We start from the raw sequence: 16723 nt of genomic DNA on the forward strand, positions 1-16723 counted from the left end.
TAAAAATGTTAATCTAATTTTATAATCTGATCAACAAATCCTCTCGACTATCTAACATAAAATTGGATTTTAACAATCAATTTTAACTGGACAACATGTATCAATTTACCATAACACCCAATAACTTCTCTAATAGTGCCTCTTACCAACCATGAAGACAGTGACATTGATAGAGCTTCTAGATGAAAGCCAAATGTACAGCTTAGATATTGACACCTGTCAAGATATTAGTCCTTGATTACAGATTTCCTGGCTTCAGCCAATAGCACACAGCTTTGGGCCCCTTCCATTAATCTTTTTGACTTTTGATCATTTTCTTCGTTGGCCCATTGCCTTAATTCTTAGTTTTCCCAATTAACCCTCAACATTTTAGTGTAATAACCATAGTACCATCCCTAATTACAATGTCCAAGGTATACACATATATAAAATCACAAAAAAATTAGAGTTTGATCGTTGTAATAAAATAATTTTTAAATTTCTTCATATTATCAATTTAAATTTTAATATTTTTAATTTAAATAATTGACTAATTTTTGGTAAATAAAATTGAAGAAAAAGTATACATTATTCCTTAAACTCAATATAGATGTACATAAAATATATAAAATATTATTTTTTATTAAATTTAATGTTTTTAAATTTTTTTTTATCAGTTTTACTTAATAGAAATAAATAGATAATTTAAATTGAAAATAAATAAAAAATTTGATATTTAAATTAAAAAATTTAAAACTCAAAAATTATTTTGTTACAAAGGTCAAAATTTGTATTTTTTTTTTATAATATTTTCCATATGTATATATAAATTTTTTAAATATTGGAATGTTCATAGTATTTTTTGTGTTGGAAATAAAATAAAAAGTAAAAAACGTTTTCAAACTAAACTCTTATAAATGTTATCATATTAACATTGTAATCATCACTATTGTTGCTGTTGCTACCACCACCACTTATATAAAAATTATTACAGTAGTTTCAAGGAAGCAAACATAAAAAATATTTTATTGAAAACACTTTTTTGAAATTTATTTTTATATATTAGCAATTTTGGTAGTTTTTGTAATAAATAATAAAAAGTAAGTAAAAAACGTTTTTAATCTAAACTCTTATCAATGTTATTATATTAACATTGTCATCACCACTATTGTTGTTGTTGCCATCACCACCACCTATATAAAAATTATTACATCAGTTTCAAGGAATCAAAAATAAAAAATATTTTATTGAAAACATTTTTTTGGAATTTATTTTTATATATTAACAATTTTGGTAGTTTTTGTAATAAATAATAGAAGAAAAATAATTAAAAAATCTAAGACATTGCTTGGTTTTTGTTTTGAAATATTGTTTTAAAAAGAGTTTAGAAAATTTAAAAATTTGTATGATTTTATATTTTGAAAATAATTTTGAAGTTTGGAGTTTATAATGATTTAATATTTTTTTTTATAACTGAATAGAAAGAAAAAAATGATTGATAAGAAGAAAAGAGAGAAAAAAATAATAATTAATTAATGTGTAATAGAGAGGAAAAATAATTTTGAAATTTTTTTCTAAAAACTTTCAACCAAACATATTTTTAAAAAATTTTCTTCAAAAACATGATTTAAGGGGTTGTTTGAAATGTTCTAAATAATTGTACTATTTGACTTTTTATGAAATATGGATTGAATTTGAAGTAATGTGATAGAGAAGTAATGTGACTTAAATAACATAATATAACTTAAATAGAATAGTAATTTTTTGACTTTTTAACTTATTTGGAGATACCAATCCTAGCCTAAGAGACAAACCAAACATGCTCTATAAATTTTGTTTGTTTGTTAGGTTGGTAAATCCATAACCAACCAAGGGCATTTCAGTATTTCAACAATCACCTTGGCGATACTCCGCGTTTTTGTTTTCTTCGCCCTCTCTCTCTATTTGACGAGAGAGGGTAGGGATTGATGCGGCTACACAGTCCTTTTCTTCGACTCCAAACTCACAAATGCTCAACGACTGAACCACTCACACTTCTATCCAAACCCTAATTTCTTCCCCAATTCTCTCTACTCAATCCGATATCTCCAAATTTCGCCTTCGAAAACGGTCCAAGATTTCGTACGAAACGCTTTTCCCTCTCCGATCGGTAATTTATTTATTTTTAACCCCATTTCGATATCTTTTGAAATTTTGAATGTCTGTATTTATTTTCTGTTTTTCGCATCTCTTATCTAGTCCTTTGTTCAATTAATTTCTATCACTGATTTGGGTTTAGCTTTGTATGTATTTAAGCATTGCATGTGTACTTGTTCTGGGTTTTGTGGTTTTTGGTTGAACATCAAGAAGAGAAATCCAAAGAATCTGACCCTAGAAGAAGCAATTTCTTAGTCATAGATGATTTTAGGTCTTTCCCTAGGAACTCATTGTTTCAGTTTGCCTCCAAATACTGTGTTTAAGGTGGGTTTGTGTTGGGGTGTGATTGAAAAAAAAGGGGAAACAAAGAATTTTCATTTGAGAGTGCCAGTGCCACCCCTATTAAGACTGGCAACCTTTTTTTGCAAGTGAAAGACCCAATAGAAGAATGATCACTGGTTATAAGGAGTGTGTTCTACCTGACCTCCCATTTGTGACTTTCTTTGGTTTAAGGTTTTGTATACATTCATACCATGTTGGCTGTAAAATTTGATTTTGGGTTCTTCCTGCCTTGACCACAATCTCTTATAATTGGCAATATTTTTTTTTTTTTCAGCTTTAAGTTGATTTGGGCTAATGATTACTCTACATTTTTGTAGTGCTCTCTCTCTCTCTCTCTCTCTCTCTGTGCGCTTGTAATTTGCACATTGTTACAATTTTGGCAAATTCAATATTTCTTCTGTATTAATGGTTTTGTTGTTGATTATATTGGAATGTGTGAGATGCTATCTTGGCACATTGCTGATCCAAAAAAAGAAAAAAAAAAGCAACATCTTGGCACATAGAATACGTTATGGAGAAATATGTGATAATAAGTTTTTGTAGTCTTTGGTGGTCACTTGATGGTTTTAATGTGGGTCTTCTTAGGTTTGCTTCATCTTTCTAAAATTGTATCTGGTGCTGTGTATTAGTTTGTTAGGCCATATCAGGTTGTGATTGAGCATCACTGATGTTACATGGACTTTTATATTTCCCCTACAGTATCCGTGTCCACCGGATATGACATGGGTAAGAGTGTGGGATATGTGTCTGACACTTATACCCAATTTAGACACTCAAATTTTTTAATACGTCACAATACATGAAGAATAAGAAACTTACATTTGTTATAAAAGTAATATTTGTAGCCTCTCACATGAGTTAGATATAGAAATTTTATGGTAGTGTTTGGTAGAGTTTTCTAAATATGATTTGAGAATAGGAGTTGTATTTTGAGTTTGTGAGTTTTGGAATTATGATTTGAGTGTGGAAAATTTGTTTGATGAATGAGTTTTGAATTGAGTGAGAAATTTTTGAAGTGACATGTGATATTTGATACAAAAGCTTACAACTCAAAATTCTATTAAAGCTCACAAATTTTTTTTTTTAAATTCGGAAAATATTTTTTTTGAATATATAAAAATTAACATGTGTCAATTGCAAAAAAAAATATAAAAAAAATTACACTTTTCCGGTCAACTGGTTGGACGACCGGTTAGGCCAAATTTCAAAAAAATTAAAATTTGAAAATTGTGTCTCACACAGATTTTTCTGCAGAATTTTCTAAATGTTGTGGAAATATAGTTTGAACATCCTATCCAAACATCATATTAGAATGTGTGGGTAGAATTATAGTTTGGAAATCGTTCCAAACACAGCCTATATTTTTCCTAAATCCTATTTAATTTCTAGTATATTTGTACATAATTTACAACATCTCATCTGAAAATATGTCCCCGTACCCATATCTAATTGTGGATATGTATTCCAAGATCCTAAGATTTAAATTTATGAAGGTTTGACACTTGAATACACATCCGCACCCGATATTCATATCCGAGTCCATGTAACATATGAGTACATTGAAGGATATTGTTGTATTCTCAACTTTATTTGTTGAGTGTGTTGTGTATTGTGTATTGTTATCAAGTTGTGATTGTTTTCTCATAGAGTATACCATGTCCCTGACATCATTTTACATGTTGGTTTCTTGTTGAATCCCACTAAGGCTGATGATAAAATTTATGATTTTTTTACTTGTTTATAAATATCAGGTTCTACTGCGCTTCCACAAAAGTTGGTCGCGTAATATCGGTCGTGAGTCATCATTTTCAATTTTCTTCCAGGTTTTTAATTCCACAATGGCTGGTGATACCCTCGTGAATGTTCCTAATGGCATTCTCAATACAATTCCTGATCCACAGAGGACTTACCAAGTTGTTGTGGCTGCAACTCAAAATATGGGTATTGGTAAGGATGGGAAATTACCCTGGAAATTGCCTTCTGATCTCAAATTTTTCAAGGATGTTACTTTGACTACATCAGATCCTGTAAAAAAGAATGCAGTCATTATGGGTAGAAAAACCTGGGAGAGCATTCCGCTGGAGCATCGGCCTCTGCCTGGTCGCCTTAATGTTGTTCTGACTCGTTCTGGGAGTTTTGATATTGCAACTGCTGAGAATGTTGTGATTTGTGGAAGCATTGGTTCTGCTTTGGAGTTATTGGCAGCATCTCCTTATTGTCTATCAATTGAGAAAGTGTTTGTTATCGGAGGTGGTCAGATTTTGAGGTGTGCAGTTTGTTGTTTTTTGTGGACCTTTTCTTTTCTCTCTTTCTTTCCTTTTCCGCCCCATTGTTTTTAGCTCATTAATCTTTCTAATGCAGGGAAGCCCTCAATGCTCCTGGTTGTGATGCCATCCACATTACGGAAATTGAGACTAACATTGAATGTGACACTTTCATCCCTGCTGTTGATATGTCTGTCTTCCTGCCATGGTACTCATCTTTCCCGTTGGTGGAAAACAACGTTCGCTATTCTTTCACTACTTATGTTCGTGTGAAGAATATTACAATTGAACCCCTTAGTCAGGCCAATGGTCTGAAATCTGATAATAACTTGAATTTTGATAAGTTTGAGGTGAAGAAATTCTCTTTCCTGCCTAAGATGATTTTTGAGAAACATGAGGAGTATTTGTATCTGAGACTGGTTCAAGACATCATCTCTGATGGCACTTCTAAAGATGACAGGACAGGGACCGGTACTCTATCAAAATTTGGTTGCCAGGTAATGTGAAACTTATGTCACATGGGCACTACTTTTTTATTTCAATTCTGAAGGACAATTTCAAAAATATCTTGTGAATGGAGATATTTGATGTTCTTTGCCATTTTTTCCACAGATGCGGTTCAATCTGCGTAAATCTTTTCCACTTCTTACAACTAAGGCATGTTTAATTTATCTTTATGTCTTTCTTTTTCTTTTTTTTTTCTCTTCTTTTTTTTCTTCTTCAGTTGCTAGTTGATTATATTAGTCTCTTCAATAACCCAACATTCTGTTTAGTTATTCTTTCATATAATTTGACATATGTCCCGTCATTGTTGTTAAATAGAAAGTATTTTGGCGAGGTGTTGTTGAGGAACTTCTGTGGTTCATCAGCGGCTCAACAAATGCTAAGGTAACTGCTGCTGTTGAACATTTTGTTTATGTGTTTTATTTCCCTTTCGAATCCTTATATACATAATGTGACTAGGCTGGAGCATGTTGGTTTTGTAACTTATTTATGATGTTGCTCATTCAATCAAAAAGTTCATTTAAAGATTTTTTTGTTTGGGTTTGATTGCTCATGTAGTTCAAATGGATGATTTATTAAATGCTTCTAGTGGTATTGTAGCTTCAAGTGTATGCAACTTTGTAGTTGAGGCTGAAGGAGAACTCTGATGAGAACTTTAGAAACTTAAATTGGAGGACTCGAGACTATTTGTGGGACTTGTGATATGCATGCATCATGATGTGGACCTTCCCTTATGGATTTTATATGTGCTTCTATTGTAAAGTAAAATCACAATTCTTTAATATAGATGCAAGAGGGCTGTTGGAGGATATCACTGCTTCTTGGACCTTGAGATAATGTGTGGCCTTAGAATTTTTTGGGAACACTTTTCTTCTCTCTTTTTTCAGATAAATGTTTGGATGTTCTTGGATGGGGGTTCCAGTCATGATGTGAAGGTGATATCAGTTATGTTGTTGAAGTGTGGTTGTACTTGATAGGTAAATTGTTTGTTGAGTAGCTTTACAAGGCTAACGTCCTTAAACTTGAAGTTGCTTTTTATTTGGCAATGTTTTCTGTAGTTGGTTTCATACAAGCATTGAGACAGGGTCACTGTTAGTATTTCCTAAAGAGCAAGAAATTCATACCTAGAAATGAGGAAAGTTTGTGCAAAGAAAACCCTAGTTTGTGTGAGATGCCTAATTCTTTAGTAGATGCTTATAATTGTCTGGACATTATGAAGAGAACCTTTACAATTTAACTTACATCCCAAAAGGACCATCCATGCAGGATTTCAAGAAATCTCTATTTTGAATGGTACATTTGTTTTTATCTATTTTTATAATCATTTTAAAATCTGTTTTCGTCTGATCAGAAGTCCGTAAAAATAATTGCTTTGTGCCGTCAAACCATGTGACAAAACAAATGGAACCATATATATGATATTATGGTGTATTAGGGTTGCATAGCTTTTGTTGTGAACAGGTCCTACAGGGAAAGGGCATTCATATATGGGACGGAAATGCATCCAGAGACTACCTTGATAGGCAAGTACAGAGCTATTGCTACTGTTTAGTTCTAATGTTACCTATACAAATTTACTTGAATTTTTTTATTTTTTATTTTTTTCAGTATTGGTTTAGTTGATAGAGAAGAAGGTGACTTAGGTCCCGTTTATGGTTTCCAGTGGAGACACTTTGGTGCTAGGTTGGTGAATTTTATTCTTTATCAAGTATAGTTGGTTGATTGCACATTCACTGATGGAACTATCTTCATTTTTTCATCTGTGGGACTTGTGAAATACAGGTATACAAACATGCATGCTGACTACACTGGCCTTGGATTTGATCAGTTGTCAGATGTTATTGACAAGATTAAGAATAAACCAGATGATCGGCGGATCATTCTATCAGCTTGGAACCCCTCTGATCTCAAATTGATGGCACTTCCCCCTTGCCACATGTTTGCTCAGGTATTTAAAGAAGTTCATCTGTATTTTTCTATTACTTCTCTTTGTCTGAGTAAACTCTCTTTCTTTCCCTTTTTATTTATTTGTGGGTGCAGTTCTATGTAGCCAACGGGGAGTTATCGTGTCAAATGTATCAGCGCTCTGCTGACATGGGTCTGGGTGTGCCATTTAACATTGCATCTTATTCCCTCTTGACATTCATGATTGCTCACGTTTGTGGTATGTGTTAATAACACCACTATAACAAGTTCTATGCATATGTTTAAAAGTAAACATTCTATGGCACACTCACATCTGATGTGTTGATGCACGTGGATTTCTTTAGCATGCATCATGTTAAAGAACTTGCTTGGATAATTAAAGAATGAAAGTGTCATCTTACCCACCATACCCATTAGTTATCTGTAGTTTAGTCTGATTAAATATACCCTGACTTTGGGTTATGTGTTAAGAATTTGTTTTGATTCCTTTTTATTTGTACAGATCTTGTTCCAGGCGATTTTGTCCATGTTATTGGGGATGCTCATGTTTATCGCACTCATGTCAGACCTTTGCAGGAGCAGCTTCAGAAACTACCTAAACCTTTTCCAGTAAGTAAACCTTTTCCAGTAAGTGTAATCTATCAACTGACTATTGTTGCGGTTTGGAAGAAGTATTGTTTCCTTTCACTTGCCCTTCTTTTCATAGTTTTTGGAATTCCTATTCCACACCCTTCTAATTATACTATTTTTACATGCAGATTTTGAAGATCAATCCTGAGAAGAAGGATATAGATTCCTTTGTGGCAGATGACTTTAAACTCATGTGTTATGATCCTCACCAGAAAATTGAAATGAAAATGGCGGTGTAGAGTTACTACTATGTGGAAGATATGTTGTTCCCTCTTGTCAAAACAATATCTGCTCTTAATTTTGAGGCAAGTACCTAATTTTTTTGCCTCCATTCCTGTCCTTCCAGGATTAGTGCCTCACAGAAACTCATAAATCATGTTAATCAATTCAAATTATGCTATAGCTGTCTACAGTCAACTATGATTTTAGCTATAAGTTTTGGTCATGATTCATGTAAATGGGCCTTTATGCTAATTTGTCAACACCATTATGATATTGGTTGATATACAAGTGCCATGCCTCCTTTTAAAGGTGAAAATGCTTACTTATATTGATTTAACCGACCATAATTGATCAAGAAAAATATGAGGTGTTAGTCCAAACTAATAAATAATTTTCCTCACATACCCCACTGCCGTTTTCTTCTCGTACCACCACTGCACACATATATTAACGAGCCCCCCAAGTAATGTAAAGCAGTTCATTGTATAAATAATTAATAGGAATAATAAACATCAAGTTATGCACTGTTTATATCAATGTATTTTGTTTGCTACCAGGATGGTTTATCTGGCTGCTGTAAGGTGCTTACATCATCAGTTTCCTTACCTACCATCAAAAATTTATCCTCCCCTTCACAATCAAATGTTTATTTCATCATATAGCCCAAACCCTCTGGGTTCGCCTAATTTTTTTTTGTAAAAGCAGCTGTTGGGTTTTGGTATTGAAAAGCAGCTGTTTTAGGCTTTTGGTAACCAAATTGAAATTCATTTTTGAAACCTTAAAAGTTCCATGTTTTCCAAAAAAGCTGAAAATCCTGTTTTTTTGGGGGCGGGGCTTCTGGCTTGTCGGTTTTTGGGCAAACAAAGCAGCTAATAAAATGACTATAAATCCATGTTATGACTTCAAATGTTGTCTGAAAGGTGCCTCAGTTAGATATGTATTGTTGATTTCCTACTTGTTTGCTTTTGCAGTCTCCATAAAGACAAGAATTTGCAGTGCCTTGTGTAAAATGTTTAGAGTGCTCAGGAAATGTTTTGAGTTTTATGTGTTGTCACCAACTTTTGAGTTTTGATGGCGTGTGAATTTGATTTTAGTCATCTATATCTAAAATGGTGATAATAAATTGATTCTCTGAAATTGGTTGATGATGCAGGCACAGCTGCTGGAGGGTTTTGTCAGCAAAGACTTTTACGTACAAATAAAAAACTGCTAACGGGATATTACCCAATTATTACATATGTAGGGACTGAGAATCCTTTAGTTCGACACAGAAATAGTGGATCTAAGGTGATTTAGGATTTTGTGTTTGGTTTGGTTTGGACCTGTTATATGAAGTTTACACCTTTTTAAGTGCTGCATATACCAGTGTACCGATGAACAGACTTGGATTATGAGTTCTTCGTAGTTCTCTCTTTATTACAGATTGCTAAACCTAGAGATGTTTTGATGACCTCAATTGTTGTGGTGGGAGACCCAGGATATCAGAAAAAATTTGATTTGGTTTGAATTTTGTTTCTGTTTTTCCCAAAATGCTTTTAATGGGTTGAGGATTGAATTTTTTTAGTTCTTCCTAATTCTCTTTATTTGTTTTTGTTTGTCTATTGTAGTGCTTCATATTAAATATAGTTTTTATTCAACTTTCTACTTAAATTAAAGTAAAAATTTGAGTAAAGTCTGAAGATGTTTTAAGTATATATAGAAGTTTGCATCATATTATTGCTTGAAGTTCAATCACATGAACGCAAACAAATTAAAGTGGTAAAATATAGCTGAATATGAATAAAATTCTTCTAACCCAAGTCTAGGACAAGCTTGTTTTCGAAGTCTCTCTTTCTCTCTACACACCAAATTGCTTGATACATAGAAATCTCAAAATACAGAAATTAGCAATAGTCACATGTACGATCCTCAATAGAAAAGAACAAAATGTAATGTGTTTGAAAGCATAATTATATAGTACGGGATGTAGTGCAGACGGAGACCCAAAAAAAAAAAAAAGCTAGAGGAACCTAAAAATATCAAGGAAAACGAATGTGTGATTTACATTCATTATTCGGGTGGCCAGTGAGTCTGCTGATACAAATGTTAAATCTGGCTCATACTTATTTATTTTGTTTTTTGAGTTTTTGGTTTATAGAATTACTCAACAAAAGCTCCTCATTTTGAGTCCCATCAAAGAACAGAAAATATTTGAAACCCCTCAAATAGTTCTAATTTGATTCATAAAGACGTGATGTGATGTGTTAATTTTTGATTTATTGTTCATTCAATTATGTAAGGTTCCACTGCCTTATCACATCATTGTGATCGAATATAGAAATCTAAATGATGAGTCTCTAGCATTTCTCCATCAACCCTTTCCCCTTCTTCCTCTGCATTCTTGTCGCCTATCTCTTCTACATCATCTTCTTTTTGATCTAGTTTTTTGGTCTCCATTTCTCCAGCCACCCTCTTCTTCTCTATGAGGAACTCAACCAAGCCTTGCAATACACTCTCAGGGTCCTCATTCTTCAGTAGTTGCTCCCCAATTTCTGCTGGGGGCACCATGGTCTTCGCCAACAAACCTTCAATTTCAGGAAAAAGAGTGGTCATCGAGCCCAAGATAATTTGCAGCTGGGGTTTTGAATCCACAAGGGCTGCAATAAGACATGCGGATGTGCACATCCATCCAGCCAAGGCGTAACAGAGCTGGGTCTAGCCTTTCTTTGTGATTGGTCGTGAACATGATGATTTGCTCGTCTCCACAGCTCGACCAGAGTCCATCGATGAAATTTAACAGTCCTGATAGTGTTACCTAGGATAAGGAGGAACAAAATTTGAAATTTAACGGTGGGGCTATGGTATGTATGATTTTTGCATTTTTTGGAAAGTGTCATATGCAGAAAAACGTTTTCTTTTATTTAGTTACGACCCTTAAAGTGATGTCCTAGTAGTTGTGGTGGTGGTGTGTTGGCAGGATGGTGAAGGTGGTGGTAGTGGCGGTGGTGGCAATTGTAGTGTTAGTAGAGTGGTGGTCGTGGTAAGGTGTTAATGGTGACAATAGTGGCCGGATAGACAAATCTAGTCTGAAAATTGTTTTTCACCTTTAAAAATCAAAAAGCATTTTACTCTCATACAACCTCCTTTTCATTGACTTTCATGTGCAGTTAGAAAACCTTTTTCAAAAAAGCCCAAGAATGAAATCTATGAATGTGGCAAGAGGATCAAGAAGATGATCTATGTAACTAAGAAAAAGAAACAAAATGGAACAAGAAGAAGGACTTGCTTGGTTTTCTTTCTTTTCCTTAACAATATTAATAGTATGAGCATGCCTTTCATTAGATTGAAGCATCCTTAAAACTTCCTCCTCTGCATCTCTTTCATCTTCCAAGACAATGCTACAATCTATGTCCTCAACAAGAAGTATACACCGATTTGCCGTTGCAATCAACAACTTCCTCAACTCAGAATTGTCATGTATATCAGTCCCAAATCATACACATCAAACTTTAGGTAATATGCCATTGCCGCAATCAAGCCCAATTTTCCTGTCCCCTGTGGCCCATACAACAAGTACCCGTGTTTCCAAGCCTTCCCAACCCTCCGATAAAAGTCTTTTCGCCTCACATACCTCTCTAGATCCTCCGTCACCATCCTTTTCATCTCCGCGTCCATTGCCAATGTCTCAAATGTGGATGGATGGTCAAGATTTATCGAATCCCAAGTATAACTCATGCCTGAGTACATCCGCGCGTGTGCATTATTCAAAGTATGTATCTTTAAAGCCTTTCTCCCATCTTTCAAATTCTCTGTCTCTTTTAGTATTAAAGGAAAATAAGAATCAACACAATGTTTTTATGTTTTTTATTGAATATGAGTATTGATCCGGGTACATAGCTTGCTTGGATTCAGTGTCTATTTCGACTTGATACCATTTAAATTGAACCCCATTGAAATTGTCTATCATTGATTGATTTTTCGCCATGGAAGTTGAAATCTTTGTCTCTTTCTCCGGTATGCTCACTTTGTACAAATGGGTATTGAGAGAGATTCTGGATCCCAAATAGATTTGAGCAGCTTTGTAGATTTGATTCCCAACAAGCCCATCAAATTCTTCAATGATCAAGACTACTTCAGATGAGAGACTTGAAAATGTTTCAGATTTTCAAGAAGAGATAGTATTGGAGCTCATATGGGACCAAATCGCGGACGATTGATCGGACCAACATGGCAGAAGCAGCTATGGAAGCTGCTGTGGTAACCACTGTTTTTGCAGAAGGCATGTTGGCTTCTGAAAACATGTTTTGCAACATAGTTTGGTTTGGGGTGTCAAGTGAATGATTGGAGCAGAGAATTGAAAGTGTGAAATTTCTCTCTTTTTGTTCTCCTCTATTGGTATTATCTCTCTCAAGTCATTGTGGAACATATATATGAAGGGTGATGTAACAAGTGTGCATAGAAGATTTAAAATATTATATATAAATTCAAAAAGTTAATAAAATAGTCGCAACAATAAATGCATCTAAGTTAAAATAGAAAATTATGAGAGATTGTGATTTCACTTTGAGAGAAAGTTTGGGTTTGGTAGGTCCATTTTATGACTGATTTTAGTGATCTGAAATATTTACTTTTTAAGATTTATTGAGTAGAATATTTATATAAAAAATTAAGTTGATCAGATTTTAATAACTATATATTTAAATCAAATTTATATTACAAAAAATTGATGACTATTTTTAAAATTATATTTGTCTTTTATTTTTTAAAAATAAATATGATTTAATTATTGATGTACAGTCATCTTGATTTTTTGTATAAATATTTTATTTAACGAGTCTTAAAAAGTAAACAATTTAAATTACCAAAATCAATCTCAAAATGAATCTATCAAACCTAAACACTAATAAAAATCAATTAATACAACTATAAATATACCTTAACAAGGGCGAACGAATAATCGTTGACAATAGCCATATAGGAATTTGAAGTCAAGGAATGAGAAGGTGATTTCATCTGATACTTCCATGGACTTCATCAGTAGTTTTTTTTTTATCCGGAGAAAATCCATTAAAAAAAATCAAACGGCACTTATAAGAGTTCATCCAACCCAATACTTACACCAAATAAAGAAAAAATCTAGCAAGAAGTACAAATGAAAGAATTTATAAAAATATTCAGATGCACATTTTACACTGATACTCATACTGCAAAACAAAATCAATTATAAGAATTCGATAATAAAGCATGTCTAGAATAATTTATAGACCCCCACAAAGAGAATAAATTTAACATCACCACTAAACAAAACAACGAGAAAACTCACAAAAATATAAGCAATCAGAAAACAGAAAAGCATACCTACAAATATGAGTTGACTTGTATTATTTTGTATCAATATTTCTACGAGCATAGACAAAATACATACTTGACCACACAAGATCTTTTTCGTATTGTTTGTTAAGGTTGTTTATAATTATTTATTTTTTTGAAAATATGTATAGATCGTTTTTATTTTAATTTATTAAATAAAAATAACTTAAATAAGTTGATAATCTAAAAATTAAAGAATAGATACTTTTGCTTTTACCTTTTTATCATCAATTTTGAACTTAAAACAAAAGTTATACCAACGTATCCAAAATCATGGTTAGCCATACACGTTAAACAATGGAGCCTCTCATTAAAAAAGCTACTCTACTCATGTAGCTACAACTATGATTTTGTAATTATATTTGTAAGTTATTAATTATATATACTTCATTTCAAGTCAATAAAAGTAGAATATGATTCTCTACAATAATATCCTTGCAATAATGAAGAATTCTTTGTGTTTTGAGCTTAAACTTTTTACTATTTAAGTCATCATTGATTGTGTTTTTGAATTTGAATTATTTATTTAAAACTATCATGTTTAAATGTTTGTAAAGAGATTTGTGAACCATGATAATAATTTTTTTTCTTTTATTTTCACAAATTTAAGATCTAAATACAAAAATTTTGTAGGAGAAAAAGAAAGGAGATTTTTTGTAATTGTTTATTTTTCCTTCACAAATTCAATATCTAAACAATGTAAATATACTTTGAAATTGAAACTATAATTTAATACCATAGATGATATGCATCAATTCTTATAAACAGATTATGTATATAGCAATGGTACAGATACTAAAATTTCCTATTAAAAATCTTATTAAAGCCATACATGTGTAATTTGCAAGCATCATTAAATATCATTATTTTTTTTATAACTAATTATATTTGACGTTCTATATTTTTTGGAAATTTTTTAATAATCAGGTATGTATGTGTCATTTTGTGTGTGTGAATTAGATTAACTCAGAACTAGCTAACCCATTACTTTCATAGTTTCAAAATTATTAATCTTTCTTTGGTATGTTATCATTGTTGATATCTTCTTGAATCATTGGTACAAAACAAATACTACAAACAAAAGAAAAGAAGAAAAAGAAAAATAAATATATAAAGAAGAAGAAACACATATTCATTTCTTACACATAAATTAATCGCACAAAATTAAATACAAGAAGATTGTGCCTTCATTTGGCATAAGTTAAAATAGGTTTTTTTTTTTTGGTCTAAAATAGTCACAAAAAGACAAAATAAGCTTTTTATTCCAATAAAACAAAATATCATATTCAAACTATGATCATTTCATTTTTTCTCTCACAAAAGTCAAAAAAATCAAAAAGTCTATCCCAAACGAGACTTTTTAAAAAAATAAAACGTTAAAAAGCCAACCCACATCCCAATTGAACCTGTGAGACTTAAAAAAGGTCTAACCCATATCTCAATCAAATTTTCTCAACAACTTTCTATGATAAAATTTTGTATAATTGTTCCAAAAAAAATAAATAAATAAAATAAGTTACAGTAAACTCTATTAAACTATGATCTATTTACATTTTGTCTCATGAATTTTAAACTTTAATAGGTTAAGTATTATCTTGTTATACTTAACCTCTTTTGTTAGGAATCTATTAGAGATTTACACAAAATCACATCATCTGTAAAACACATAACATATTTATTAAATTTTTATTGTAATAATATTCTCATTTGGTGACACCGTTTGCACTTTGTCACTAAGATAAGAGAGATTAATGCAAATAAGATCACTACATAAGGATTTTATTGCTCTAAAAGAATTAGAGAGTTGTTATTCCTATTCTAAAGATATTAATATAACTACGTATAATAAAAGACAAAAAAAAAATGAGTATATTTAGAGCAAAATAGAATAGGAATAACGACTCTAAAAAATTAATAAAAACTATTGTCTTAAAATGTTAATAAATATGTTATATATTTCACAAATGACTTGCTTCCATTTAAATTTTAGAATAAAAATTTATAAAAATTCAACAAAAAATATGAAGCCCTCGCTAGACATGAGATAAACATGAATTTTTTAACAAGAATTTTAACCACAAAAAGACAAAATAAATTTTATAATTTAATAAAATATCACATTCAAACTAATCGAATCCTAATAAGATAAAAACTCAATATGATTAATTATTGAGTTTCAGAATTTAAAAAGAGAAAGCGTAAATAAATCATAATTTAAGATTAGAATAAAAAAGAAAAATTGGAATCGGAGATGGCCTACACAGAACTTCCTAGTCTTTAATGATTAGAACTGTACACAACCATATCTTTATAGGGAAAAATCTAGGCAGAACTTGAAGCACTTTTTCTTTTTCTTCTTTTTGGAAATTACTTATCAGTTTTGCAGGGAAAAAAAATACAAATATGAAGAGATGTATGTGAGATTTGTATCCTTATAGCTTTTTACTTCCATCCATCATAAAATTGCTTGCACCATCCTTTCATATTTTTGTAGTTATTTTTCTCTGCTTCCCTGTTAAGTAATTTTCTTTTTTTAAAAAAAAAAAAAAAAAAATTCCCAACAAAGAAGAGAAACATAGTTAAAAAAAAAAACAGAGGATTCAGTATCTAACAATGGCTGAAAACTCTTCTTCTCTCAGGTACCTCTGCTGCCTCGCAATAAAATCCTCCACCGTCCGCCGGAACTCCTCTCCGCTCATCTTCTCCGCACATCTACTCGTCGCCGCCGCACTCCTCCGCCTTACTCCGCCGCATCGTTCTTCACCACTTTCTCTCTTCAAATTCTCACACTGACTCTCTCTCCTCTGATACTCGATCTCGACTCCATGATCGATCTGATTCTTCAAACTGTTCTCAACATACTCTTCGCAGTAATCGAAACTCGTTTTGCTATTTCTAGTACTGTATTTCAGAAACAAAGTGATGATGATTGCGTTTCCGATCACGAACACGAACCAGGGACTAAACACGGCGATTGTTAGTCGCCGGAAGTAATCACCGGTGAGTTTGAGAGCGGAGAGTGGGAATTGAGTGGAGAGTTGGGAGATCATGAGGAGGAGGAAGAAGATCTCGATGAATCGGAGCAGAGTCGTGATGTTTTGAACCCTAGGGTACCTCATGATCGCGTTCGGCTTTTCGAATTTCAAGTTAGCAATGTTGAATGAATCCATTTTCTCGGAAATCGGATTGATTTTCATGGAATTTTTTGAGATTTTGGGAATTTTAGGAGAGAGAGAGTTGGTTTAGGGTGAGAACTGTGCCAAAAATCGCCATTTGTGAGGAGAGAGAGTTTGCTGCAACTATGATCATGGTAGAGAGAGAAGAGCGTACATAGAATGTACACAGAGAGAGAGAGAGAGAGAGAGAGAGAG

At 32.4% G+C, this 16723-nt stretch overlaps 1 protein-coding gene and 1 non-coding gene across 2 annotated transcripts; one reads left to right on the forward strand and one right to left on the reverse strand.

The window, feature by feature from the left end:
- Nucleotides 1–1860: 1860 nt before the first annotated feature.
- LOC114264669 (bifunctional dihydrofolate reductase-thymidylate synthase) lies at nt 1861–9510 on the forward strand. The gene is made up of 11 exons (XM_082904256.1): nt 1861–2128; nt 4209–4723; nt 4819–5218; nt 5334–5378; nt 5544–5609; nt 6687–6748; nt 6834–6908; nt 7008–7173; nt 7266–7389; nt 7654–7760; nt 7910–9510. Exons 2-11 carry the CDS (start codon nt 4296–4298, stop codon nt 8018–8020), a joined length of 1584 nt encoding a protein of 527 aa, XP_082760382.1. The 5' UTR covers nt 1861–2128; nt 4209–4295; the 3' UTR covers nt 8021–9510.
- A 1513-nt stretch (nt 9511–11023) lies between these two features.
- Nucleotides 11024–16522, reverse strand: LOC114264692 (AAA-ATPase ASD, mitochondrial). The gene is made up of 2 exons (XR_014355796.1): nt 15996–16522; nt 11024–11879 (listed from the first exon to the last, which is right to left on the reverse strand). It is a non-coding gene; the product is annotated as an AAA-ATPase ASD, mitochondrial (transcript).
- Between the last annotated feature and the right edge of the window lie 201 nt (nt 16523–16723).

Source organism: Camellia sinensis, chromosome 2 (genome assembly GCF_055761805.1).
Source record: "Camellia sinensis isolate YWXY chromosome 2, ASM5576180v1, whole genome shotgun sequence".
NCBI lineage: Eukaryota > Viridiplantae > Streptophyta > Magnoliopsida > Ericales > Theaceae > Camellia > Camellia sinensis.

Coding starts and splice junctions, on each gene's coding strand:
- LOC114264669 (XM_082904256.1), top strand. CDS start 4,296: ATGGCTGGTGATACCCTCGTGAATGTTCCTAATGGCATTCTCAATACA. Junction 6,909..7,007: donor TGGAGACACTTTGGTGCTAG/GTTGGTGAATTT, acceptor TGTGAAATACAG/GTATACAAACATGCATGCTG. Junction 7,390..7,653: donor CATGATTGCTCACGTTTGTG/GTATGTGTTAAT, acceptor TTATTTGTACAG/ATCTTGTTCCAGGCGATTTT.